This window comes from Canis lupus, chromosome 3, assembly GCF_048164855.1.
Source record: "Canis lupus baileyi chromosome 3, mCanLup2.hap1, whole genome shotgun sequence".
In the NCBI taxonomy this organism is placed as follows: Eukaryota; Metazoa; Chordata; class Mammalia; order Carnivora; family Canidae; genus Canis; species Canis lupus.
The window spans coordinates 88,912,295-88,939,184 of NC_132840.1; the positions used below are offsets into that span (position 1 = coordinate 88,912,295).

Here is a 26,890-nt window from a genome sequence, read left to right on the forward strand (position 1 = left end):
GCTGCCGTGTGTGCCCGTGACCTGACTTCTGTACCATATTCCTTCGGCTGCTTTGGTTGTGTCTTTGTATCCGTTACTCCAGCAGCGGGTTGCGAGGTGCTGCTCGCTCCATTAGGGTCAGGACTGCACTGGACACCCCCCCCCCCATATATCCTCTTAGACATTTGAAAAAATACACGGAATTTTGGACTTGAAACAGATCCCGGACACCAGGGTTATAGACATCGTAAAGGGCCACTGAGGCGAAGAGCGGGATCATCAGCCCCGGAGATCTGTGAGGCTGCCCGGGTATAGGACAGGTACAGTTCATTCCTTCCCCTATTCTTACCCCATCACACAGAGAATAACCAGATACTTTCCCAGCATACATGTATAATTTTTCCATTAAATACATTTTTATGTTTTTAGCAAGGCAAACATTTGCTCTGACAGGCCCACGTCACTTAGTCCTGTGGATCCTCACCACTAGCTCCCTCTGGGCAGTTCCTGCCTCTTTTTCTCTAAAACCTTCACTCCTGGTGTCATTACTTCTGGAGCCAAATTTTAGGATAGGCAGGGTTGGCTCCTGAGTTCTGGCTGCCTTTTTGTCCCCTTTATTGAGAACCGCCCCCGAGCTGAGGAATTGGAAGCACAGAAGGATCTAATTAGTTGCCTGAAATGAGAATTGAGGAAGGAAAAATACCAGGAGAACAAACGCAAAGTAATTAATATTTATACAAATTATCATTTTCCTTTAATGAGTAATCATGCTCAGCAGAGCGGTGAAAGGGAAACGCCTGGTTGTCCGATTTAGAGAAATGCGTTCTTACACCCTGGCGTTAGCCAGCCTCTCTGAGCGTCCGTTTTAATGTGTAATAAATATTTTTTGTATGTTTAGGACGGGGCGACAATCGGGCGCGACGTGGCACAGGAGCTCCGGGGCCTAGCACGGGTCCAGGGCTCCGCGATGTCACTGTCACCCTGTGGACCTGCCGGCGAGGCCTGCGGCCTGGGCCCCGAGAGCTGCTGCACCTGCGGCTGCACCTGCCCTACCTTCGTGGGTGCCCCCCCCACGGGGACCTTTCTCCCCGAGCCTGTGGCCTCGGGAGCTCGGGACTAGCAGATCTGGCAAGCAGGGCATTTCCTAGGGTGGCCTGGCAGTCACAGTGTCCTCGCAGGACCCCTGGGGAGTGTGGCCAGTGCCCGGGGGCTCCGGCCCAGTGCTCGGACCAGACCGTGGGGGACGCGGGGATCCTCCTCCAGGTGACGTCTGCTGACACCCAGGGCGATGCTGACTCCGCTGTCTCCGCGGGGCCATGACCTCGCTGTGGCCTGAGGGAGGACAAGAGGCTCGACCCAGGTGTCCTGTGCTTTGTTTCAATAGATGAAAAAGCCACGGACACTGTTGACTTCAGGTGCCTTAGTCGGAGTCCGTGCACGGCTGGACGTGAGGCCCCGACCCCGGGGCCGATGCAGGACGGAGACGAGCCGCTTGGTGCCTCCGGGGCTCGGTCCTGGGCGCTGAGAGCAGCGGGGCGGGCTCCGCCTGGGGATGGGCTCTCACCCGGGGCCCCGTCGGGCCGCCCCGCGCCGCCCCCGCCGCACCCCGAGGGCGGGGAACCCGCTGTTGGGCCTGCACACGCCGCAGGGGCCAGGGCGGGGGCGCAGGGGGCGGTGGACACGGGCCCGGGTGCTGTCGCCCGGCCCTGGCCTGCGGAAGCTGGGGAGGGCGGGGCCTCCGTGGGGCGGGGCCTCGGCGGGGCCGCTGGGGGCGGGGCCTCGGCGGGGCGGGGCCTCGGTGGGCGGGGCGGTTGGGGCGGGGCCTCTGGGGGCGGGGCCTCGGCGGGCGGGGCGGTTGGGGCGGGGCCTCTGGGGGCGGGGCCTCGGCGGGGCAGGGCTGCTGGGGGCGGGGTCTCTGGGGGCGGGGCCTCGGCGGGGCGGGGCCTCGTGGGCGGGGCGGTTGGGGCGGGGCCTCTGGGGGCGGGGCCTCGGCGGGGCAGGGCTGCTGGGGGCGGGGCCGCTGGGGCGGGGCCGCTGGGGGCGGGGCCTCGGCGGGGCGGGGCGGGGCGGGGCCGCCGGGGCGGGGGGCGCGGAGCGAGGGCCCCCCTGGCCGGCCGTCGGGGCCTGCCAACCACCAATCTGTATCTAATACGGAAACACTCCAGAAATAGTTCTTCGACGCGGACCGTAGATGGGCCCGTGCGGACGGTCCTCCGTGAGGCGGCCCCGCGGAGGGAAGGGCGCCGCGTGCTGCCTCCTGGGCCGCTGCTGCCGCCTCCTCCCTCCCCAGCCCCGGTCACCCCGGATCCCGGCCGCGTGGACGCTGCTCCCGCCGCCCCCGAAGCTGCAGCCGCGCGGCCAAGTGCGGGCGAGACCTCTGGACCCACCCGAGCCCTGCGTCCTCACCAGGCCCTGGTCGGTCACGTGTGGCCTGAGGTCGGAGCGGCAGCGGCAGGACGCTCCCCGCAGGTGTAGACACCTGGCAGGTGAGGCACGCCGGTCCCACGGAGCCCCAGACCGCTGCGAGAGAGGCCAGCGTTCCAGGGCTGCCCTGTGTCAGTCAGAGAAAACAGCGGAGGTAAAAGCGGGGCCTCCATGCGAGGGCCCCCGGGGACGGCGGCGGCGCTGGCCCACGGAGGAGCCGGGCGAGCCGAGACCCCGCCTAGAGGCGAACACGCGGCATCGGCGTCACGAAGGGGGGCGGGGTCTGTCCCCAGAGCGCGGCCCGCGGCACCTGACTCCCCAGAAGCTGCGACTCACCGGCCTGCAGGCTCTTGGACTGGAACCTTCCGGGCAGAGCAGTGCTGTACCCCTCTTCATCTCCGCAAGCGTGCGCCTGCGGGTAGAGGTACACGCCTGCGGGCACACGGAGGCACCTGCAGGCACAGGTACGGGCCTGCTGGCACACGGACTTACCTGCTGGTACACGGACGTGCCTGCGGGCACAGGTATGTGCCTGCGGGCACACAGACGCTCTTGCGGGCACACAGACGCACCTGCAGGCACAGGTACGCACCTGCGAGCACATGCACGCGCCTGCGACTACAGGGACTCACCTGCGGGCACAGGTACGCGCCTGCAAGCACACGTAGGCACCTGTGGGCACAGGTACGTGCCTGAGGGCACACGAACACACCTGTGGGCACACGGACGTGACTGCGGGCACAGGTACACGCCTGCGACCACACGGACTCACCTGCTGGCACACGGACGCACCTCTGGGCACACGGACGCACCTGCAGGCACAGGTACGCGCCTGGTGGCAAACGGACTCACCTGCTGGCACACGGACGTGCCTGCGGGCACAGGTACGCGCCTGCGAGCACACGGAGGCACCTGCGGGCACATGTATGTGCCTGCTGGCACACGGACTCACCTGCTGGCACACGGAGGCGCTTGCGGGCACAGGTACGCACCTGCGAGCACACGGAGGCACCTGCGGGCACATGTATGTACCTGCTGGCAAACGGACTCACCTGCTGGCACACGGACTCACCTGCTGGCACACGAATGCGCCTGCGAACGCAGGGACGCACCTGCAGGCACAGGTACGCGCCTGCTGGCACACGACCTCACCTGCTGGTACACGGACTTGCCTGCGGGCACAGGTACGCGCCTGCGGGCACACAGACACACCTGCAGGCACAGGTACACGCCTGCGAGCACACGGATGCGCCTGCGACTACACGGACGCACCTGCAGGCACAGGTACGCGCCTGCAAGCACACGGAGGCACCTGCAGGCACAGGTACGCGCCTGCTGGCACACGGACTCACCTGCTGGCACACGGATGTGCCTGCGGGCACAGGTACGCGCCAGCGAGCACACGGAGGCACCTGTGGGCATAGGTACACGCCTGCGGGCACACAGACGCACCTGCAGGCAAGGGATGCGCCTGCGTGCACACGGACGCGCCTGCGGGCACACGGACACACCTGCAGGCACAGGTAAGCGCCTGCTGGCAAACGGACTCACCTGCTGGCACACGGACTCACCTGCTGGCACACAGACGCACCTGCGGTCACACAAAGGCACCTGCAGGCACAGGTACGCGCCTGCTGGCACACGGACTCACCTGCTGGCACACGGACGTGCCTGCGGGCACACGGACGCACCTGCAGGCACAGATACGCGCCTGCTGGCAAACGGACTCACCTGCTGGCACACGGACGCACCTGTGGGCACAGGGACGTGCCTGCGGGCACAGGGAAGCGCCTGAGGGCACACGAACACACCTGCGGGCACACGAACGCGCCTGCGGGCACAGGTATGCGCCTGCGAGCACACGGACGCGCCTGCGGGCACACGGACGCACCCTCGGGCACACGGACGCACCTGCAGGCACAGGTACGCGCCTGCTGGCAAACGGACTCACCTGCTGGCACACGGAGGCGCCTGCGGGCCCAGGTACGCGCCTGCGAGCACACGGACGTACCTGCAGGCACACGGACGCACCTGCGGGCACACAGACGCACCTGCAGGCACAGGTACGCGCCTGCGAGCACACCGATGCACCTGCGGGCACATGGACGCGCCTGCTGGCACACCCGCGCTATGAGGCGGGTGTGTCCTGAGCCCCAGCAGTGCGGAGGGTCCCCCGGAAGGGCAGAGGCGGTGCCGCGGGCCTGCGTCCTCCTTCCTGCGGGCCCGTGGGACCTGCGTGATGGGGGAAGTGAGCCGCACCCGGGGCACCACCCGCCCCCCGTCCTGGTTGCAATCGCCTTGAGGTTCCCTCTCTCCCCTGCCTCTGCTCCTCCCCCTGCTCGCTTCTCTCTCTCCTCTCTCTCTCTCTCTCTCTCTCTCTCTCATAAATAAGATATATTAAAAGAATTATTATTGCCTAGGAAGGAACACGCCTGAAGCAGGAACACATCAAAGATGCTGCGGCTGCGCCCCTGCTGTGGCCTTGGCCCTGAGCTGGCACCTGGTGCGCCGCCCTACTGCAGGGAAAGGACATGAGCCACCTCGTTCAGCTGCAGGGGGACGTTTCCACGCAGAACAGGGAAATGACTGCTTCACCCGAATCAGGTAGTGCTAAGCCTTCAAACGTGGCCATTGCACATCCTTATGAATTTTTAAGCCATTTTATCCATTTTTAAGACAATAGTGCTGACACTGAATCTGTACGTCCATTGGGGGAAAGTTGGTGAGAGCGTTGACTCATGACCCCGGCCAGGCGGAGTTCCCCCTTTGTGCAGGTCTTTTTCTCTTGACAACATTTTGTACTTTTCAGTATCACCCATCTTTTGCCTGATTTAGTGCTAAATATTTCATATTTTTAATCTTATTTTTTTTAATAAATTTTTATTTATTTATGATAGTCACACAGAGAGAGAGAGCGGCAGAGACACAGGCAGAGGGAGAAGCAGGCTCCATGCACTGGGAGCCTGACGTGGGACTCGATCCCTGGTCTCCAGGATCGCGCCCTGGGCCAAAGGCAGGCACCAAACCGCTGCGCCACCCAGGGATCCCTTTAATCTTATTTTAAATAGTATTTTAAAACCCTAAGCTCCAAAATGTTCTTTTCGTTACTATTACAAAATACAATTCATTTTTTTGTCGTGAATATATATTTCTAAGTAGACTTTATTTTTTTTATTATTTTTTAATTTTTTTAAAGATTTATTTCTTTATGATAGACATAGAGAGAGAGAGAGAGAGAGAGAGAGAGAGAGAGAGAGAGGCAAAGACACAGGAGGAGGGAGAAGCAGGCTCCATGCCGGGAGCCCGACATGGGACTTGATCCTGGGACTCTAGGATCACGCCCTGGGCTAAAGGCAGGCGCTAAACCACTGAGCCACCCAGGGAATCCCCTATTTTTTAGAGGAGTTTTAGATTTACAAGAAAGTTGAGAAGAGAGCACAGAGAATTCACGTGTATCTGCACCCCATTTCCATCCCTGCCGATAACGTGTGTTAGGCTGGTACCTCTGTCACTATTTATGGATCTATACTGATGCACTATTATTTACTATAGTCCATACTTTATTCAAATTTCCTTAGTTTTGTTTGTTTGCTTTTGTTTTCCCCTAATGTCCCTTTCCTGTTCAAGGGTTCCATCCAAAAAACCACATCACATTTTGTCATTATGTCTTCTTTGTCTTCTCCTGGCACTAACAGTTTCCCAGACTTCCCTTGTTTTGGATGAATTCAACAGTTTTGAGGAGGACTGGTCAGGTATTCTGTAGAATGTTCTTGGAATTCAGTGGGAATTTCCCTGATGTTTTTCTCATGATGAGACTGTTCACTGATTTTTTTGGAAAATGGACAATCGCAGAGGTAAAGCGCCATTCCCATCACATCCTACCACGGACTGGCCCCGTCAGCATGAGCTGTCACTGTTACTGTTCCCTTCATCACTTGACTGGGGCAAAGCTGGCCAGGTTTCCCACTGCAAAGTCACTCTCCTCCCCGCTCCCCATATTGGACTTTTTAGACGGAGGTCACTGGGTGCAGCCCACACTTAAGGACGGGGGCGTCATGCTATCCCTACTTGAAGGGAGAGCATCTACATATGTTTTTGGATTCTCCGGCATGACGAATTGTCTCATCTTCCCAGTGTATTTATTCAATCATTTATTTATATCAATGTACACGCATGAATATTTATTTTAGGCTTAAGTGGGTTATAATCCAATACTACTTGATTTATTTTATTACTCAACTTTGTGTTACTTTTAGCTGTTGGGCACACTTTCAGTCGGCTCCCACATCTCTTTGACTTGCCCTCATCAATGTGGATTTGTGCTCTTGTTAGTACTTTCTTACCTTCCGGGATTATAAGGTGCTCCAGGATTCTCTTCTCTATTTCTTGTCCAGTCTTAGAATTAACCATTTTTCCAGAGAGTCCTGGTTCCTTTCACTGGAGAATGATATTAGAAGCCAAAATATAAACAGTAGGTATAATTGATTTTTTATGATGAATTTGTATCCTGCAAACTTGCTAAACACATTTATCATTTCCACTGTGTGGTTTTCCTTTGTTGTGGGTTTTTTTTTTTTTTTGTACTTTCTTTTTTTAATTTAAGTAAGCATATCATCTGTGAAGAAAGACAGTTTTACTTATTTCTCTTCAATCTGCATATCTTTTATTTAATTTTCTTTCTTCTTTGAGTGTTTAGAGGTTCTAAAACATGTTTGAAATAAGAACGATAGGTCTTGTTTCTTATTACTGAGGAAGCTTTGAGGAAAGTATTGAATCTTCATTGTTAAGTATGATGCTAACTGGAGGTGTCTCAAGGATTCCTTCTACCAGGGTGATAGCTAGGAGTTTTCAGTATGAATGGATGTTAGGTTTCTGTCAACTTCTTTATCAGTTGAGACGATCACATGGTTTCTGTATTTTAGATTAATATGGTGAATTACACTGATTGATTTTCTAATGTAATCTCACACTGATCACTTCTAAGTTAATGGCTCTGTCCTCCACAAGGCTGCCCCCACTTAAGATGCCAGCCAAACGTTGGGGTCCCTAGGCCACCGGCACTTAGACCGGCTACAAATCCCGAAGGTCCCCCACAACCTTCCCCAATTCAGTAATTCATGAGAATGACACACACAATTCAGGAAAACTGTTATTAGGACGCTGCATTTCCATAAAGCATATAGATCAGGCCCAGTCAAACAGAGACACAGAGGAAGCTCTAGAAGGGCCTTGCACGCAGAGCTTCCATGTTCTCACCCTCTGAAATCAGAGCATCCGTTTCTGTTTTCGACTTATTTTGAGTTTAATGTTGTACTTTCATTTCTGCCAGCCCAAACTATATTTTCTGATTTTAACACTGATTCCTTCTTTGAGCTGAGTTGTTGTTTATAAATACGTTATTTCGTTTCCAGATAATTGGAACTTTTCAAGATATATTTCTATTATTGATTTCTAATAAAATTCAGTTGTGGTCAGAGAATGTGTTTTAGGTATCAGCTCAGTTATTTTAAATTGATTGAGTTTTCTTTGTGGCAGATAACACAGTCTAATCTTGGAAAATATTCTGTGTGCAACTGAAAAGAAATGATTACCGTGCTTTATTGGGTGTAATATTCAGTAAACGTCAGGGAGGTCAAGTTGGTTGATAGTATATTTCAAATCTTCTATTTTTCCATTGATTCTCTCTATGCTGTTCTATGAATCATTGAGAAACGTATTTAAGACTATGATTAAAAAAAACAAAATAAAATAAAACTGATTAAACTTGTGGATTTTTCTTATTTCTCTTTGTGATTCTAAAAGTTTTTACATTAATATTTTGTTATATTTTTGATCTGTTTGATATTTGTTATAATAACTCTGTTACTAGGTCTAACTCTGTTATTCACTTGATATTTTGAAACTGTGTTTAGAATGTTATGTGCTCCTGATGAACTGATCATTTTTACTGTGGCCTTCTTTTCTGTTAATATTCTTTGTTATGAAATCTCCTTTGTCTCTATTGATGTAGTCGCTCCAGACTTCTTTTCACAAATACTCGAACAGTATCCCTTTTTCAATCCTTTTATTTTTAATTGATTTGTGTCTTTATTTTTAAAATGTGTCTCTGCTGGGCAGCATCCTAGCGGTTCTTGATATTTTTATCCAATTTGGCAATCTCTGCCAGGGCTCGTAATTCCTTTATTTCTATATTAAATTATTTATCTATCTATTTACTTGTCTAGATTTATTTATTTAGATGCCCAGTAATTACCATGTTTTATTCTGCCTGGAAATTTTCCTTTAATCTTTCTTGTAATGCAAGCCAATAATTCAACTGAGTTACTACTACTACTATTATCATTAGATTTTTTTTTTAGAGTTATTGTTTTGCCTTTGTTTCAGAAAGTTATTTTCACTGGATATACTATTCAAAGCAGACAAAGTTGACATTTCTGTACTTTTAAGAACGACCCACTGTTCTCTCATGTGCTTTGTGTCTGACTAGAAATTTGCTGTTATTCCATATTTGCTCCATCGCATATAAACTATCTTTCTCTGTTAGCTGCTTTTGGCACTTTCTCTTCATCACTGGTTTTGAGCAACATGATGATGATGCACCCTGTGCACTTTTATTCATGTTCTTGTGCTTGGGATTGTTGACCTTGGATATATGACTTTATAATTTTCATCAAAATTTTTTAAATTGTCATTATTTCTTCAAATACTGCTTCTCTTCCCCTGTTGCCTCTCATCCTTAAGGACTCGAAGTACACATATATTAAAATAGTTGAAGTTGTTCCAAACCTCATGATATTCTGTTCCATATAGGTATGTATATTCCATATAATTTAAATATATGTAATTTCTCTTGTTTTCTCTGCAGTTTGTTTTGATGTTCACTAATTTTATTTTTTTTAAATAATGTATTTATTTGAGAGAGAGAGAGAGAGAGAGAGAGAGAGAGTGCATGCACACGGCAGGCAGAGGGAGGGGGAGAGGGACAAGCAAGCTCCCAGCTGAGCAAGGAGCGTGATGCAGGGCTTGACCCCAGGACCCGGGGATCACAACCATAGCCGAAGGCAGATGCTCAACTGATTGAGCCACCCAGGTGCCCCCGTTCACTAATTTTCTCTTCTGTAGTACCTATCTGCTATTATTCACAATCCAATATATTTTGCATTTTACACAATTAAGTTTCTATTTCTAAAAGTTTGGGGGTATTTTTATACCTTTTATGTTTCTATATTTTTAAAAAATATAGAATACAGATGTAATAATTATTTCAGTGGCCGTGTTTACTAATTCTAATATCTATGGCAGGTTTTGGTTTATTTCCATTGATTGTTGTCATCATAGATCATATATTCCTGCTTTTTTGTACGCCGGGTAAATTTTTACGTGATTTGTAATTTTTACATCATTGTTAATTTTACCCTGTTAGGTGCTGGAAAATTTTTATATTCCTGTATTTACTATTGGGCTTCATTCTGGGGTGCTGTTATATCACTAGGAATCAATTTGGTCCTTTGTGTCCTACTTTCAACATTTCTTAGGCTCGATTGAGCTACTAAGACAAGACCTTCCCACGTATGGTAGCCAGCGTGCCATGAATTAGGAGATTTTCCAGTCTGTCTGGTGAAAGCAGGTACCATTCCTATTCTGTGTGGCTGCTGGGCACTCTTAACTAATCCTTTTGGGTAGTTATTTTCCTGAGTTTGGGTGACCTCCTTACACCCATACACTGATTAGTGCTCAATTGCCCAGATTTGGTTGTTAATACTACAGTGTGCAAGGCAAACCTCCAGGGAGGAATTGGACTTAATCTTTCCAAAGCCAAATGCAAATAGATTAATTCTCCTCCCTTTTGAAGACTCTGAGCCTTGATTCCGTTTCCTCTGTAATACAGGTACTTGAGAACTGGCGGATTGTGTCAATGGAATATATTCTTCTTTCCCTAGGTGACTAGACAGGAAGATGAGGAGTTTAGACCCCAACCTTATCACTGGGACTTGACCTGGCTGGGGTATGTGGCATGTGCCCCTGCATGCTGAGCTAGCTCCAGGCTGAGAGCAGTCTTTCCAGGAGGATAGAGTCTCGTGGGACTTATTAATTCTATATTCTAGTAGTTGATGATAGATAGATAGATAGATAGATAGATAGATAGATAGATAGATGATTTTCTTCTCAATCAAAGCAATAACATATTCCTTAAATAGAATTTAGTTCCTAATCTATATATTTTGTATTTTTCTTTCTTGACTTAATAGACAGGCGAGGAACTTCAGTAAAATGTTCAGTACAATGTTCCGAGCAATTGAGGAGGCAGGGGGTCAATTCTTTTTCCTAGTCATGGTTTTTCACAAGTAAGTAGGATATAGATATAGTTTTTCTTTTTTTTTTTTTGTTTCCTTGTTCTATCCTTTATCAATTTGAGAAAAGTCTCTTTTATTCATAGTTATATGACAGTTTTATCATGAATAGATGTGGAAATTTGTGAAGTTCTTTAATTTTTCTTCCATTGAGACGAGTATATTTTTTTCTTTTACTTGTTTAATGTAATGAATTATATTGATTGATTGATGAATGTTAAAACATATTGACATGGCTTATATAATTCCAAATTTGACATAATGAATTACATTTCTTTGTATATTTGTGCATGTGTATTTACTGTATTCAATTTGCTAATATTTTGTTAAAGACTGTCCATTTCATGAAAGATATATTTTCATAGTTTTCTTTTTTTTTAGAATTACTTTGATTGTGATGTTATTGTAATACTAGCTTAATATGATGAAGTGGGGAAATGTTCCTTCCTCTATTTTAAGAAATAGGTTGAGTAATATTGATATTATTTTATACATAAATATCAATAAAATTAATCAGTGAAACTATCTGTATAATTTTGTGTCTGATGTACTAACTTCTATTTTATATCTCAGTCTGGTTTTAATGATTACTTTGATTCTTAAAAGTGTATTTTGTTGGGGCACCTGGGTGGCTCAGGGGTTGAGCGTCTGCCTTTGGCTCAGGGTGTGATCCTAGGGTCCGGGGATCAAGTCCCACGTCGGGCTCCCTGCGTGGAGCCTGCTCCTCCTCTGCTTGTGTCTCGGCCTCTCTCTCTCTCTCTGTCTCTCATGAATAAATGAATAAAATCTTTTTTTAAAACAAGTGTATTTTGGGCTTGCTGTTCCATATTCCTTTTGGTATTCTTGTGGAAGCTGTGCATCTTGCATAATATAGTAGATATTGGAAATATCTAATAAATAGGTATAGACCTAAAAGTCAGCACACCTTTTTGTCTACTAGACAAGGGTCTGAGTAAACTTAATTTTGTGATGAGCTGGATTTGAAGTTTGTTGTTTCTGTGGTTACCCTCAGAGCACAACAATATTAAATTCTTCTAGAGATACCTGGAGTTTAAGGTGAGGGTTAGTTTGGTTATTTTTCCCCTAGGGACTGCTGCATCCATACCCTGAAGTATTCCCTTTGCAGCAGCCACAGAGGGGATCTGTCTCTTACAACTTACTTATACTTCGTGCTTCTTACCCTAATGGGTCTGGGGAGTGAAAGGGAATTCTGTTGATCCGATTAAACCAGATCTCAGTCACAGGTAGACCCTGTGTCCCTAGGTGTTGAGAGGGCAGATGTGAGGGGTCCTGCCTCTCATCTGATGTATTTCTAAGCCTGACATATTTCTCCCCACTCCCAGGGCAGATTTTGTTGTTGTTCTTTCCCTCCAGCTGCAATGAGATTTCACTGTATCCTAAGACTGACACTGTTTTGTTTTGTTTTTTTCTCTTCCTCTTATACATATTTTTCCAGATTGTATTCAGATATAATTGATATATAACATTGAGTAAGTTTAAGGTGTATGAAGTATTGATTTGATACACATATAGCAAAATTACACTACAGTCAAGTTAGTTAACACTTTGCTCACTTCACATATTCACCATTTCTTTTTTTGTGTGTGCTAAGAACATTTAAGAATTACTCTCTTAGCAACTTTCAATTATATAATACAGTATTATTACCTATAGTATCCGTCAATCTATATATCTGTATTTATATCTAAATATCCCTCCATAGATAGACACAAATCACATAATAATAATAATAATAATAATAATTTAAAAAGTTAAAAAAAGATGCAACAGACATGGGAGTGCAGATATATCTTTAATATCATGACTTCAAAAAAAATATATCCTGACTTCATTTCCTTCATATATATACCCAGAAACAGAACAGCTGAATCATATGGTAGTACTATTTTTTATTTTTTAGGTACCTCAGAAATGCTTTCCATAATGGCTGTACCAATTTACCTTCCTACAGTGCAGAAAGCTTCTCTCTTCTTCAGATACTTGCCAACTACTTGTCTCTTGTATTTTGGAAGACAGCTATTCAAACAGGTGTGAGGTGATACCCCATTGTAGTTTAACCTGTATTTCCCTGATGATTAGTGATATTGAGTATCTTCCCAGGTACCCATTAGCCATTTATGTCTTCTTTGGAAAAAATTCTTATTCAGCTCACCTGCCCATTTATTAATCACATACACACACACACACACACGTGTATATGTGTATTTATATATATACACATATGTATATATAAAAAAAAGGATGCAACCGTATATGTAGGATTATATATATATATATACATACATATATATATATTTGCTACTGAGTTGTTTGATATGATTTCCTTATGTATTTGGGATGTTAACACCTTATCAGGTTAATGTTTTGCAAATATTTATCCCATTCATATGCATAACAGGAGGAAAGCTAGAAAGTTCGTGAGTATATAGAAATTAAATAACACTCTTGAACAACCAATAGGTGAAGAAAAACCTCAAAAGAAAAAAATACATATATTTAAGCAACAAACCCCAACACACTATTTTCCCCTTCTAGTACTTTAAATATGCACTTCCATTATCTTTGAGCTTGTATTGTTTCTAATGGCAATCTGCAAACATTATAATGTTTTCTCCCTTTATAGAATGAGGTGATTTCTGTGCCTTGCTTTTTCTAAGATTTTCTGTTCACCATTTTTCTTCAGCAACTTGACTATAATGCAACGTAGTATGGTTTCCATTGGATTATGTATCCTTAAATTTTGTCGGGTTTCTTGATATTGCCCCATATGTCATTGCCCTATAAATTCCAGCAGCCTCAGTCTCTCTAGGTTCACTTCTATGAGACAGTTGTGCTCTGCTGTGATTCTCTCTCTTCGTGCTACAGGTGGCAAGGGAACTCCAAAGAAAATATCTCCTCTCAGACATCACTGTTCTGTACTGTGTTCTAATTTGGGGAAAACTGTTATTTCACACATGTTCAGTTTCCCCACTGTGTAGACAGGAGGTCAAGTCTGGTACCACTTAACTCTCTTAGGACCGAAGTGAGGCTTCAGTTAGCCACATATGTGCACATTTACAAGTCTCTTCTCTCTGTATAACTATAAACTTGTGTACATAAAGCAAATCAAGGGATACCTGGGTGGCTCAGTGGTTGAGTGTCTGCCTTTGGCCCAGGGTGTGATCCTGGAGTTCCGGGATCAAGTCCCACATCGGGCTCCCTGAATGGAGCCTGCTTCTCCCTCTGCCTATGTCTCTGCTTCTCTCTCTCTGTGTCTTTCATGAATAAATAAATAAAATCTTAAAAAAAATAAAGCAAATCAAATCTAATATTTAAGAGACTGATTTCAAATTAAGTTAAAATGTAGCACTTGACATAGTCTTGATTTTTCTGACTTTGTTTTGTATATTGTTTGGCTTGTATCTGGTAGTTTGCATTGCTCAGAGATCTCATTAAATGACCCCCTCTCTCTGTCATACCATATGCCCAGTCTCCACATGGGTCCATTTTCACACAGTGGGATTTCTCTACTGGAAGGGAGCTGGTCTTTCCTCAGTTTTAGTGGGAACATGAATCCTTACCCAAAATCGTGCCATGCAAAATGACCTAGAGTTAAGTTGGCCCTGTATTCACTGACCCAAATTCCTTGAGGAGAAGCTTCAGACAGCCAATCTTTCGGTTGGCACTCAAGATCAGTATGAATGAAGGAAATAGCAAGGAAAGTAGGTGGCTTATCCTTATGATGGATTGAGGTGACAATAATCTATTGAAGGTTTGCCATGAGCAGCACAGGGTGGTGCTGATATAGACTGGTATATTACTGTCTCTGGCCCTGTGGAGGTTAGAATCTAAAATATATTTCACAAAAACAAAAACTACTTTAATATCACTGGTCAATAAAAATTTCCTTTGTTTGGATTAGTAAGTTGCATTTCCCCCTTTTAGAAATGTCCTTTTTTGAATTAGACCAGTACTTGGAGTAATCCTCAAAATCACTCAAAATATTATGGTAATATATGCTCACGTAAGCCCTTAATAGTAACTTAACACATCATTGATTTTAGAGCACATGTCAGATGTATCCCTGGAAACAAATATATAAGACCATTAGATTACAGAATATCAGAGGAATAGAGACCTTAAGTGTATCAAGGAATACCCTAAACCCCAGGAATCGTTGTACCCATCATGCTTCTGCTCTCTGTCACCATCTCTGTATGGCACCTATGCAGTGAAGCCATCCTGATTTAGTAGCCAACCTTCCACTGCCCAGAAGACCACTTGTTTTTTTCCCATCATTACCTGTTACATGTCACAACTTTAGAATAACCAATGTTCTCTAAAGCCAATATAATTTCAATTTTCAATGATCAAAAGTTTTTATATTTACCATTGTGGATCTAAAGTGGTAAAAACCCAATCATCTTGGGACAAAGGTGTTTTTATTTTTTTCTTTAGAATAGTTTAGCATGACTGTAGAATGTATAACCATCACCCAGCAGAGAGAAATAGAAGCAACCCAACTTTATTTTTAAGAAACAAGTATGTCTTCCTGCCTCTTTCTTTGATCCTGAAAACCAAATGCTTTTTTTCAGGTGCTGCACAGAAAGCTAAAGCAAGAAACTGACAAGTTCATGGAGAAATGTGGTATTTTCTTTGAAGAATAACTGTGTGTTTTTTAGTTTTTCCTCTAAATTTTACAATCACCTCCTGGCAGCTAATATATCTTCCCTTTTCCTAATGCTCTCCTGCAGCTTTTCTTTTTCCTCTGCTCACTGAGTAGAACCAAACTGGCTGATGTCTGCAGGTGAGCAGTTTTCATATTAGGCATTTGTCATTTCAGGATACCATTCTTCAGTATTAGCTTTCCATTATCAGACTTCCTCTTCTCATTTTGCTAAGGAGGGCAAGCTGTAGTCATTAATGGAATTGTCTTCCTCCCTCCCTCTCCCCTTCCTTCCTTCCCACCCTCCTTCTCTCCACCCCCCTTCCTTTCTCTATGTCATGACCCAGGTTAGGAACTGGATTGTACAACACACTTATCATTTTTAATCTCTCTTTGTTTATTCTAGTGTGAAATTGCTTTCCAGGTAGTATTCAGGTAAGACTTCCTCCTCTTGTGGGATAATTTGAAACATTTGTGGAGAAGATTCTAATTTTGCTGACCTGTTATCAGAGCTGTCATTAGAGTTTTGTAAAACATCAATTCCTATACAATCTTCTGTCACTCATACAAGCCCATGCTCATCATTCACTCTTCATGGATGCTTTTCTTGGGCGGATGATCAGTGAACCTAAAAGTGTCTCTGAGATTAAACATAACTTCGAAGGTATAGAACTAGGAGAAAATGCAAGGTCTTGGGTACAATATAGACAACTGACTACCATGGTGTCTCCAGGCAGTCTGTTCATCTAAATTTCCACAGAAAACAAGGATCAGAAAATCTTAGAGGTCGGTTCAGGACTAGGACATGTGAAGAGCTCTTGGGTCATGTGTATTTCCATAGGACCTCTAGGTGACTGTCCAATACCTCGTGAGGCAGATGCATTGTATCTGGCTCCCTCATTTGATTAGAACTTACCTTGGGATTCACATGATTAGCACTTAGAGCAAGACTTAGGGGAAGGCCGAGTTAGATACTATAACAAGACTCTCAAATGACTAGGAGAAGCAGTCAGTTGTGGATACGGATGGAGGATTGCACCTGGCTGAGCATGATGACGTCCAGGGGGATGTGGCAATGGCGGGCCTGGTAGAAGTCAGGCCAAGTTGACTTCAAGAAGAAATACCAAGGAAAATCTAGCACAAAGTAGCTGGGGGCTGGAGGCACCATTGGCATCAAGAAGTTCTCTCCACCTGAAGCAGGATCTTTAGATACTAGCCTGGAATGGAGGGCTCAGCTCTCGGGACAGGCTGGGTCTCAAGACTAGGAAAACTCTGAAGCTTTGGGACATTCACTAAACAGGGTTCAAGCACAAACACAGCTACAGAGATTTAGGACCAGGGCTAAGACGGGGCTCATAAACTGAGTGATAGTCATGTTTTCTGGTGCAGACACAAGATCACATGGTGAGCCACGCATGGGGTTGCAACTGGCAAAATGTTAGATTTTGTGTTGCAACAACAATTGGTCCTGGAGGTAGGTGAGTAAATCCAGAGATCTCAGTTTTGAGACAATTAGCTACAAGTTGAAGTTGGCTACAAGATGGAGCCTGCCAGCTTGTATTAGTGTACACGGCAGCAAGGCCATTAGTCTTTGTCTCCCTAGGGCCCTCAAATTAGCACAATGCCAGAGCCATGGACTATATACCTGACAGTTTTAAACTCACTTACAGGAAGCATGAACACAGGTGATTAGGCTGTTTCCATGTAGAAGTCAGTTCTGTTGGAACAAGCTGGTAGCCAAGTTATATCCAGGGAGTCAGCACCAGAGACTCCATAGCCAGAACTTCTGAATGTGACTCTGGGGCACAGGCCATTTTCTTGGTAGAACTTGGACAAGTCTAGATACTCATTGTTCTATATTCAGATTCAGGTTCCAGATACAGATTCCATCAAAAAGTGAGTCAGAAGCAAGAATATAAATTCTAGGACTATTTCCAGTTGTATTTGGGCCAAAGGAAGCTTTAGCCAAAAGGCCTCATGGACTGGTTTAAAAATGTTCATATGATATTGGTCATCAGTCAGGTATCCATGTTCAAACTGGGTAAATTCTGGGATGCCTGGGTGGCTCAGCAGTTGAGCACCTGCCTTTGGCTAAGGGCCTGATCCGGGGCTCCTTGTGGGAAACCTTCTTCTCCCTCTGCCTATGTCTCTGCCTCTCTCTTTCTGTTTCTCATGAATAAATAAATAAAATCTTTTGAAAAACACAGGGTAGGGATCCCTGGGTGGCGCAGTGGTTTGGTGCCTGCCTTTGGCCTAGGGCGCGATCCTGGAGACCCGGATCGAATCCCACGTCTGGCTCACGGTGCATGGAGCCGGCTTCTCCCTCTGCCTGTGTCTCTGCCTCTCTCTCTCTCTCTGTGTGTGACTATCATAAATAAATAAAGAAAAAAAAAACACAGGGTAAATTTTAAGAATCAGAGGGGGACCTATGACATTTTTGCCTGAGATAACAGTTCCAGGCAAACCTGTGTATGTCGTGCTGGTCATGACCCCAGCATACCCGAAGACCGTCCAGCACCTCAAACAGTATCCTCTCCTTTCCCAGAAGAGGGCACCTCAGGCTTCTGCAAATTGTGTGTGTGTGAATCACCTCCATTTTGTGCAAAGTCAAGAAGCCTAAAAGACACCTCAGACTTTTGAGTGTTAAGATCCAGAATGATATTATTTATATTTTATTTTTAAGTTAGAAGAAAGACCTAGGGTCTTGGTTTCAGTTCAATAATTAGTCTTGTAGCCTGAAGCCATCCACATTAACTTTCCTAAGTATCACATCTGTTAAATGGAAGTAGTCTTCCCTGTCTACCCACTCACTGTTGTTTCTGAGTCAAATGAAACAAAATGTGTTAAAGTTCCCATGAAATGCATACTGTTGTCAAAACTAAGAGCCCATTTGGAGACATCAGTCATTCTTTATATTAGCACAATAGAAAGGAGCAAGAGGGCATGTGTGTGTGCATGTGTGTATATGTGTGTGGCTGTGAGCTCAGTGGATATCACAGAAAAGACTCAGTCTCTTCAGGTTGAAAGCCTTGGTAGGGGAGGCACTGAGAAGAAGAGAAAGGTAGAGATAACAAGGCAGTTATTCTTGCTAGGACTCCTGGCTCCTAGAGGGACAGTGGAAAAGATGCAGCACTGCAGAAGCCATAGACATTCAAACAGATGCTCTGGGTGCCAGTATTTTGTATACTAACCCAGTGGCACACACCCTGTCCTTGGGATAGAGATCATTCTTTCCTTGTAGGCTTTACAATACATCAGAGAGATGATGGGGGAATGCTCTGACCTACACCAGGTCCAGAGAACTTTAAAGATAAGAAATGTGCAGAAAAGTGAGACAATTTCAAAGGGCAGGGAAGAAAGAGCCAGAAAACAAGGTTAATAGTGGAAAAATGAGAGGCAAGAAATCCCTTGCTTTGTTTTGGTTCTAAAAATAAAGGCCTTTGATTTTCTAACAATAAGTTTAATAAGTTCATGAAATAAACTTAAATTTACTCTAGAATATCATACTAAATATTGTTATTCAAAATGCTCTGTTTCATTAAAGCTTGAGTTTTTTAAAATAAATTATTTAAACAGAGACAAGTTGAGAAGTTCCAGCCATTGCTGAGGGGAGAGGCAGATTGCATTTAAATATTCAATACACTCTTTTTAAGGGTATCAATTTCTCTCTCTCTTTAATTATAGAGTTCTAATTATCAGTTTAAGTATGCCCTACATAGATTTTTTCCCTCCTTCATCATGTGGAAGAAAAATCATAAGAACCTATAAGAACTAAAGCTTGGAGAAAGCAGGGTCTGACAGGTAGTCACAGCAACAAGAACAAGAAATTCCTCAAGCAACACTGCTCAGAGCCTGAAAATTTAAAGTTTCTAAACCAAGTTCTTCTGAAGCCATGGAACTGAAGTTGCAGGAGGCATTTTAGTACCTTGATAGACTTTGTGACAAGTTTTAAGAAAAATGTAGAGGAAGGAAGATTTGACAGGGGAGCACTGTAGCCAAAGCCTGGTCTTAAAGCTTTGGAATATATTAAATGGTGACTGACAGACTAATAACAAGAATTTATTGAGTTCTTATTACCTGGCAAGCTCTGTTCTGTATTCTTTATATCCATTATTCATTGGCTTATCCCAACAACTCCAGGAGGTATATCTATAATTGGCACCATATGATGGTGATGAGAAAACTAGTCTTATGGAGGGCAAGTAAAATTTCTAAGGACACAGAGGCAGTAAACAATAGGACTGAGATTAACCCCATAGTCCATATTATTAAGCACTGTGATAAGCTGTCTTCCATGAAAAAAACTTAGAGAACAAGAGAGGATACATTAGATTTGTCATATTTAAATCTGTATTGAAGGAGGAGGCAAGATGGAGGAAGAGTAGGAGGTCCTCGTTTCATCTGATATCCCACATTTAGCTAGATGACTTTCAAACCACCCTGAACTCCTATGAATTCAACCTGAGATATAAAGAAAGAACAATTGGAACACTATAGAGAGAAAAGTGACTCCTTCTTATAAGCCATACCGCATTGGACGAAGTGACTAGAAGGAAGAATTCACCACAAGAGAAAGAACCAGAAGCAATACTCTTCCACAGACATAATGGATATGGATTTAAGTACCATGTCAGAGATACAACTTAGGAGTACAATTATAAAATTACTGGTGGCTCCTGAAAAAAGGCATTAAGGACTCTAGAGATTCTTACTGTAGAAATGAGATCTAATCAGGCTGAAAGTAAAAATATTTTAACTGAGATGCAGTCTAAACTGGATGCTCTAACAACTAGGATTAATGAGGCAGAAAAGAGAGTGACATAGAAGTGGAAGTGACAGTTGATGGAAAGGATGGAATCTGAGGAAAAGAGAGAAAAACATCTAAGAGCCCACAAGGAGAGACTCTGGGAATTATGTGATAGTTTGAGAAAGAATAATATTTGTCTTATTGGCATTCCAGAGGATGTGGAGAGAGAGGACCAGAAAGCATGTCTGAACAAATCATAGCTGAGAACTTCCCTAATCTGGGGAAGGAAACAGGCATTCAGGGCCAAGAGACAGAGATGACCTCCCCACCCAGATCAACAAAAACCAATCAACACTATGACATTTTATAGTGAAACTGGCAAATTTCAGAGATAAAAAAAGAAAATCCTAAAAGCAGTTTGAGATAAGAGATTCCTAACTTACATGGGAAGAAATATCAGGTTAACAGCAGACCTCTCCACAGAGACCTGGCAGGCCAGCAAGGGCTGGCAGGATATATTCAGGGTCCTAAGTGAGAAGAACATGCAGCCAAGAATACTTTATCCAGCAAGGCTGTCATTCAGAATAGAAGGAGAGATAAAGAGCTTCCAAGATAGGCAGAAACTGAAAGAATATGTGACCACCAAACCAGCTCTGCAAGAAATATTAAGGGGGACTCTGTAAAAGAAAGAGGGAGCCCAAAGAAACCATCTTCAGAAACAGGGACTGTATAGGTAATACTATGACACTAAATTCATATCTTTCAATGTCACTCTGAACATAAATGGGCTAAATAATCCAGTCAAAAGACACAGGATATAAGACTGGATAAAAAAGCAAGATCCGTCTAAATACTGTCTACAAGAGACTCATTTTAGACATAAGGACGCTCTCAGACTGAAAATGAGGGGGTGGATAACCATTTACCATGCAAATCGTCCTCAAAAGAAAGCTGGGGTAGTAATCCTCATATCAGATACATAATTTTAAACCAAAAACTGTAGTAAGAGATAAAGAGGGACACTATGTCATACTTAAAGGGCCTATCCAACAGGAAGATCTAACAATTATAAATATTTATGCTCCTAATGTGGGAGCCACCAAATATATCAACCAATTAATAACCCAAGCAAAGAAACATATAGATAATAATACCCTAGTAGTAGGAGACTTCAACATGGCACTGTCAGCAAAAACAGCTTGTCCCAAGACAAGCAGAAGATCACCAAAGAAACAAGGGCTTTCAATGACACACTGGACCAAATGGATTTCACAGATAGATACAGAACATTCCATCTAAATGCAACAGAATACACATTCATCTCAAGTGCACATGGAACTTTCTCCACAATAGACCACTTATGGGGTCACAAATCAGGTCTCAACTGATACTAAAAGATTGAGATTATTCCCTGCATATTTTCAGACTGCAATCATTTGGAACTATAATTTAATCACAGGAAGAAATTTAGAAGGAATTCAAGCACTTGGAGGTTAAAGAGCATCCTATTAAAAGATGAATGAGTCAACCAGGAAATTAGAGAAAGATTAAAAAGATTCATGGAAACTAATGAAAATGAAAACATAACTGTTCAGAATCTTTGGGATACAGCAAAGGGGGTCATAAGAGGGAAATACATCTCAATACAAGCCTCCCTCAAAAATTGGAAAAAATCTCAAATACACAAGCTGACCTTATATCTAAAGGAACTGGAGAAGAAACAATAAATAAAGCCTAAACCAAGCAGAAGAAGAGAAATAATAAAGATTAGACCAGAAATCAGTGAAATAGATAGAGATGAGAAGAAGAATAGAACAGATCAATGAAACCAGGAGCTGGTTCTTTGAAAGAATTAATAAGATTTAAAAAAAAAGAAGGAATTAATAAGAGAGATAAACTTATTAAGAAGAAAAGAGAAAAGACTCAAATGAATAAAATCATAAATGAAAGAGGGGAGATCACAACCAATACTAAGGAAACACAAATTACCTTAAAAATGTGTTATGAATAACTGTATGCCAACAAATTAGGCAATCTAGAAGAAATGGATGCATTCCTCCAAAACTACAAATTACCAAAACTGAAACAGGAAGAAATAGAAAGCCTGAACAGATCAATAACCAGGGAGGAAATTGAAGCAGTCATCAAAAACCTCCCAAGACACAAAAATCCAGGGCCAGATGGCTTCCCAGGGGAATTCTATCAAACATTTAAAAAGAAATAATACCTATTCTACTAAAGAGGTTTCAAAGGCTAGAGATGGAAGAGATACTTCCAAACTCGTTTTATGAGGCCAGCATTATCTTGATCCCCAAACCAGACAAGACCCCACCAAATAGGAAAACTACAGAGCAATAGCCCTCATGACATTCATGATGTAAAAATTCTCACCAAGATACTAACCAATAGGATCCAACAGTACATTAGGAGGTTCACCACAACCAAGTGGGATTTTTCCCCGGGATGCAAGGCTGGTTCAACACTCATAAAACAATTAACCTGATAGGTCACATCAATTAAAGAAAAGACAAGAACTGTATCATCCTCTCAATAGATGGAGAGAAAGCATTTGACAAAATACAGCATCCATTCCTGATCAAAACTCTTCAAAGTGTAGGGATAGAGGGAACATTCCTCAGCATCTTAAAAGCCATCCACAAAAAGCCCACAGCAAATATTATTCTCAATAGGGAAGCACTAGGAGCCTTTCCCCTAAGATCAGGAACAAGACAGGGATGTCCACTCTCACCACTGCTATTCAACATAGTACTAGAAGTCCTGGCCTCAGCAATCAGGCAAGAAAAAGAAATAAAAGGCATTCAAATTGGCAAAGAAGAAGTCAAACTCTCCTTTTTTGCAGATGACAAGAGGGGATTCCTGGGTGGCTCAGCGGTTTGGTTCCTGCCTTTGGCCCAGGACATGGTCCTGGAGTCTCAGGATCGAGTCCCACGTCGGGCTTTCTGCATGGAGCCTGCTTCTCTCTCTGCCTGTGTCTCTACCTCTCTCTGTGTGTGTCTCTCATGAATAAATAAATAAAATGTTTAAAAAAAAAAAAACAAAAAACAAAAAAGAAAACTCAAAAGACTCCACCCCAAGATTGCTAGACCTCATACAGCAATTTAGGGACATAACAGGATACAAAATCAGTGAACAGATATCAATACACATTAACAATGAGACTGACGAAAGAGAAATGAGGTAATCCATACCATTTAAAATTGCACCCAAAATCATAAGTTACCTAGGAATAAACCTAACCAAAGAAATAAAGGATCTGTACTCTTAAAAACTACAGAAGAGTTCTGAAAAAAAAAAAATCAGGGGATCCCTGGGTGGCTCAGCAGTTTGGTTCCTGCCTTCGGCCCAGGCTGTGGTCCTGGAGATCCAGGATCAAGTCCCACGTCGGGCTCCCTGCATGGAGCCTGCTTCTCCCTCTGCCTGTGTCTCTGCCTCTCTCTCTCTCTCTCTCTGTGTCTCATGAATAAATAAATAAATTAATTAATTAATTAATTAATTAATTAAGAGATGGGAAAAAAAAATCCATGCTCATGGATTGGAAGAATAAATGTTGTGAAAACGTCTATGCTACCCAGAGCAATTTACACATTCAATGCAATCCTATGAAAATACCATGCATTTTCTTCACAGGGTTGGAACAAACAATCCTAAGATTTGTATGGAACCAGAAAAGACCCTGAATAGCCAGAGGAATGTTAGAAAAGAAAACCAAAGCCGGAGGCATCCCAATCCCTGACTTCAAGCTGTATTACAAAGCTGTGATCATTAAAACAGTGTGGGCCTGGCACAAAAACAGACACACAGATCAATGGAGCAGAAGAGAGAACCCAGAAATGGGCCCTCAACTCTATGGTCAATTAATATTTAACAAAGCAGGAAAGAATATCCGCTGGCAAAAAAGACAATCTCATCAATAAGTGGTGCTGGGAAAATTGGACAGCCACGTGCAGAAGAATGAAACTAGACCATTCTCTTACACCAGACACAAAGATACACTCAAAATGGTTGAAATGTCTAAATGTGAGACAAGAATCCATCAAAATCCTAGAGGAGGACACAGGCAACACCCTTCTTGAACTTGGCCACAGCAACTTCTTATTAGACACATCTATAAAGGCAATTCCACATTCTCTTAGTAGAGGTCTGCGCTCTCTCCTGCCAACTACATGGGACTAAGGGACATTGTAAACTGCATGAGAAATTGTCATTTATCAGTAATTCTGAGGGGATCACCTATAACTAGGAGTTTAACAGAGGGTCTTTGATAATAGCAAAGTAGAAAAGTACTGATGTTTTTTTCTTCTAATTACCCCCATCTCAGTCAGCTATTAGGAAAAAAAAAAGTAAGTAAATCCTGCCTCTCTGAGCCTATATACAGTTTTTCTACTTACCGATGTCCTGTTTTATCCTCCTCAGTATTAGCTCCTATTAACTTACCCTATACCCCTACATGATGAGTGGAAATAAAGATCTGGTCTGTCAGAGGGGCTAATTGCAGTTATCCTAACAAGCATCATGCACTGTCCTCCCTGCTGCTTCCTCTTGGCCCCAGTCCTTAGGCATTAGTCACTTCCACAAGATTGTTCCAAAGCCATTGCCAGAAAGGTAAGCCAACTAGTACTTGGCTCCAGAGGCTTGATGGCCCCCAATGCTTCTTGGAATAAATCACTGCTCAGTATCCATGACGGGCCTGCTACCATGCAGGTCATCTCCCCTCCTGGCTTTGCCTCAACACGTGGGACCCCTGCAAGCCCCTGACAAAGGAGCACTTGATTGCTCCCCTGCTCCGTGCCCATTTTCCTGGACCGTAATTCTCCCAAACACATTTTTATACTTCTGCTCTTAATTTGCGACTAACTCATATCCAACCCGCCTCTGGATATACGTTTGAGGTCATTTCTTCCCTGTTTGTATGCACAGGGAAGTGTATTTACTTTGAATTCTAAGTTCTTAGCGATGTGTATCTAGTGCCTAGGTACTTCAGTTGGCCAACACCTTTCCTTTGGCCACAAATCCCGGCTAATCTCAAATTTGTTCTTTCTTTTTGCTAGGAAGGATTTATTTGCGTTTTAGTAATGAAGTCTGTTTTGTAAGAATCCAGTCTTGAATTGCAGTTCTAGCTCAATTACGGCTGTGGAGTGTGATGCTGGCTGCCTTTAAAATGAGCATTAAACCTCACGGGTACCAAGGTCTGCTCCCACTGTGAGATCTCCCTATCAGCAGGACATCCCATGTGGTCCTCATGCTAAGTGGCATTGTTCTCCCAAGAACTCAGGCTTAGGACAAAGTCAAGGATGATAGAGACCCGGGATGGGTGGGTCCTGGTCCTCTCTCTTCACTGCATTAGCTCCTCATACTAAACCAGACAGGACCTCAGAGAGATGAGGTCGGACTGATGAGTCTACTCCGTCATGCTGCCAGCAAATGCTAGCAAAGCCTTACCCATGCAGCCCTGCCCAGGACCAGAGGAGGCAGGGCGTGATCGACTACAGCATCCTTACGGGATGAGCAGGTGGGCTCCTGTGGAACTATGCTGCGCCCATTATTCACCACTCAGCACCTTCCTTTATTAGTAAAGAAGCACGGTTACTTCTGAGCAAGAATATGTGAGGTTTTCCAGAGACTGCGATGCTGTAACCACGACACTGACCAGATTTTCACTGTTGAAATCTTACCCAAAAGCTTCAAGGCTGGCTCAGGAAGCTGGTCAGGACTACTCGTGGATTCCATCTTTCTTTGAATTCCTATATTGTTTTTTTCTATAAACCATTTATTTTTACATGAACTACAGTCTTATTTGGATTATTGAGATACTTCGTGAATTAATTTAGTTTCATTCTCTAGACTACCAGCTCTTTAGGGCAGGTAGTGTACGCTGTCCTTCATCTGTCCTTCCTCTTCCTCTACACATACCTCTTAGCAGAGTGATTGTGATTAGGCGGTGTTTGGCGAGTACATACTGAGTTATGCTAGATTGAGTGATTGATTGTCCGTTGTGACCACTGAGCAGAGTGGTGAAAGAGGGCATCCTTCGGGGGAAAATCAGCGAGCCCACTGGAACATATCTCAGTGGAAATGCTGTGCCCTCTAAATTTGATCATGTGAAAAAGACAGCATGACCTTTGATATTAAAGGGATATCTGGTCTTCAGCATGCCACAGAGGCTTCGCCGTCTCCTGCCTGACTGCTTGTTGAAAGCCTCCTAACTATCAGGGAAGCATGGGTAACTGTACCTCGCCCCCCAAGCCCTCAGAAACTAAATGACTTACTCTTGCAGATTTCAATTTCTATTGTAAAGCAATTTTGAGGGGCACCTGGGTGGCTCGGTTGGCTTGACATCTGCCTTAGGTTCAAGTCATGATCTCTGGGTCCTGGAATTGAGCCCCAGGTCAGGCTTCCTGCTCCACGGGGAGTCAGCTTCTCTCTCTCTCTCCCTTTGCGCCTCCCTCCTGCTTCTGTGCTCTCTCTTAAATAAAAATTTTTTAAAAAATTAAGCAATTTTGGTGTAGTCAGTATATTATTGGTGCAAGGATAGACAATCTGATTAATGGAACAAAATAGCAAAACATGAGATGTGTGAGCATATGATTACCTAATTTATAATAAAGACATCACTCAATACGGTGAGGAAAAGAATAGTCTTTTGGATACAGGATGCTAGGACAATTAGATCCACAGTAGAAAGTCCTGCTGTGTGGCTTGCGA

The 26,890-nt window shown here is 44.1% G+C and overlaps 1 protein-coding gene and 1 long non-coding RNA gene across 18 annotated transcripts; one reads left to right on the forward strand and one right to left on the reverse strand.

The window, feature by feature from the left end:
• Positions 1–695: 695 nt before the first annotated feature.
• Positions 696–2,641, reverse strand: LOC140631288 (uncharacterized). Its single transcript, XR_012028934.1, has 2 exons — positions 2,386–2,641; positions 696–1,311 (listed from the first exon to the last, which is right to left on the reverse strand). It is a non-coding gene; the product is annotated as an uncharacterized lncRNA (long non-coding RNA).
• Positions 2,069–26,890, forward strand: LOC140631287 (uncharacterized). 17 transcript variants are annotated; one of them, XR_012028929.1, is made up of 6 exons: positions 2,069–3,587; positions 4,824–5,007; positions 15,350–15,401; positions 15,509–15,561; positions 15,827–15,855; positions 25,237–26,890. XR_012028929.1 is itself a non-coding variant. In XM_072822811.1 (4 exons), exons 1-3 carry the CDS (start codon positions 2,171–2,173, stop codon positions 15,366–15,368), a joined length of 1,620 nt encoding a protein of 539 aa, XP_072678912.1. In that variant the 5' UTR covers positions 2,069–2,170; the 3' UTR covers positions 15,369–15,401; positions 15,509–19,726. The 17 variants fall into 17 exon arrangements, 5 of the variants coding, with proteins under 5 accessions (XP_072678912.1, XP_072678913.1, XP_072678915.1 ...); XR_012028928.1 differs by lacking the exon at positions 25,237–26,890 and adding an exon at positions 16,421–19,726; XR_012028932.1 differs by lacking the exon at positions 15,509–15,561.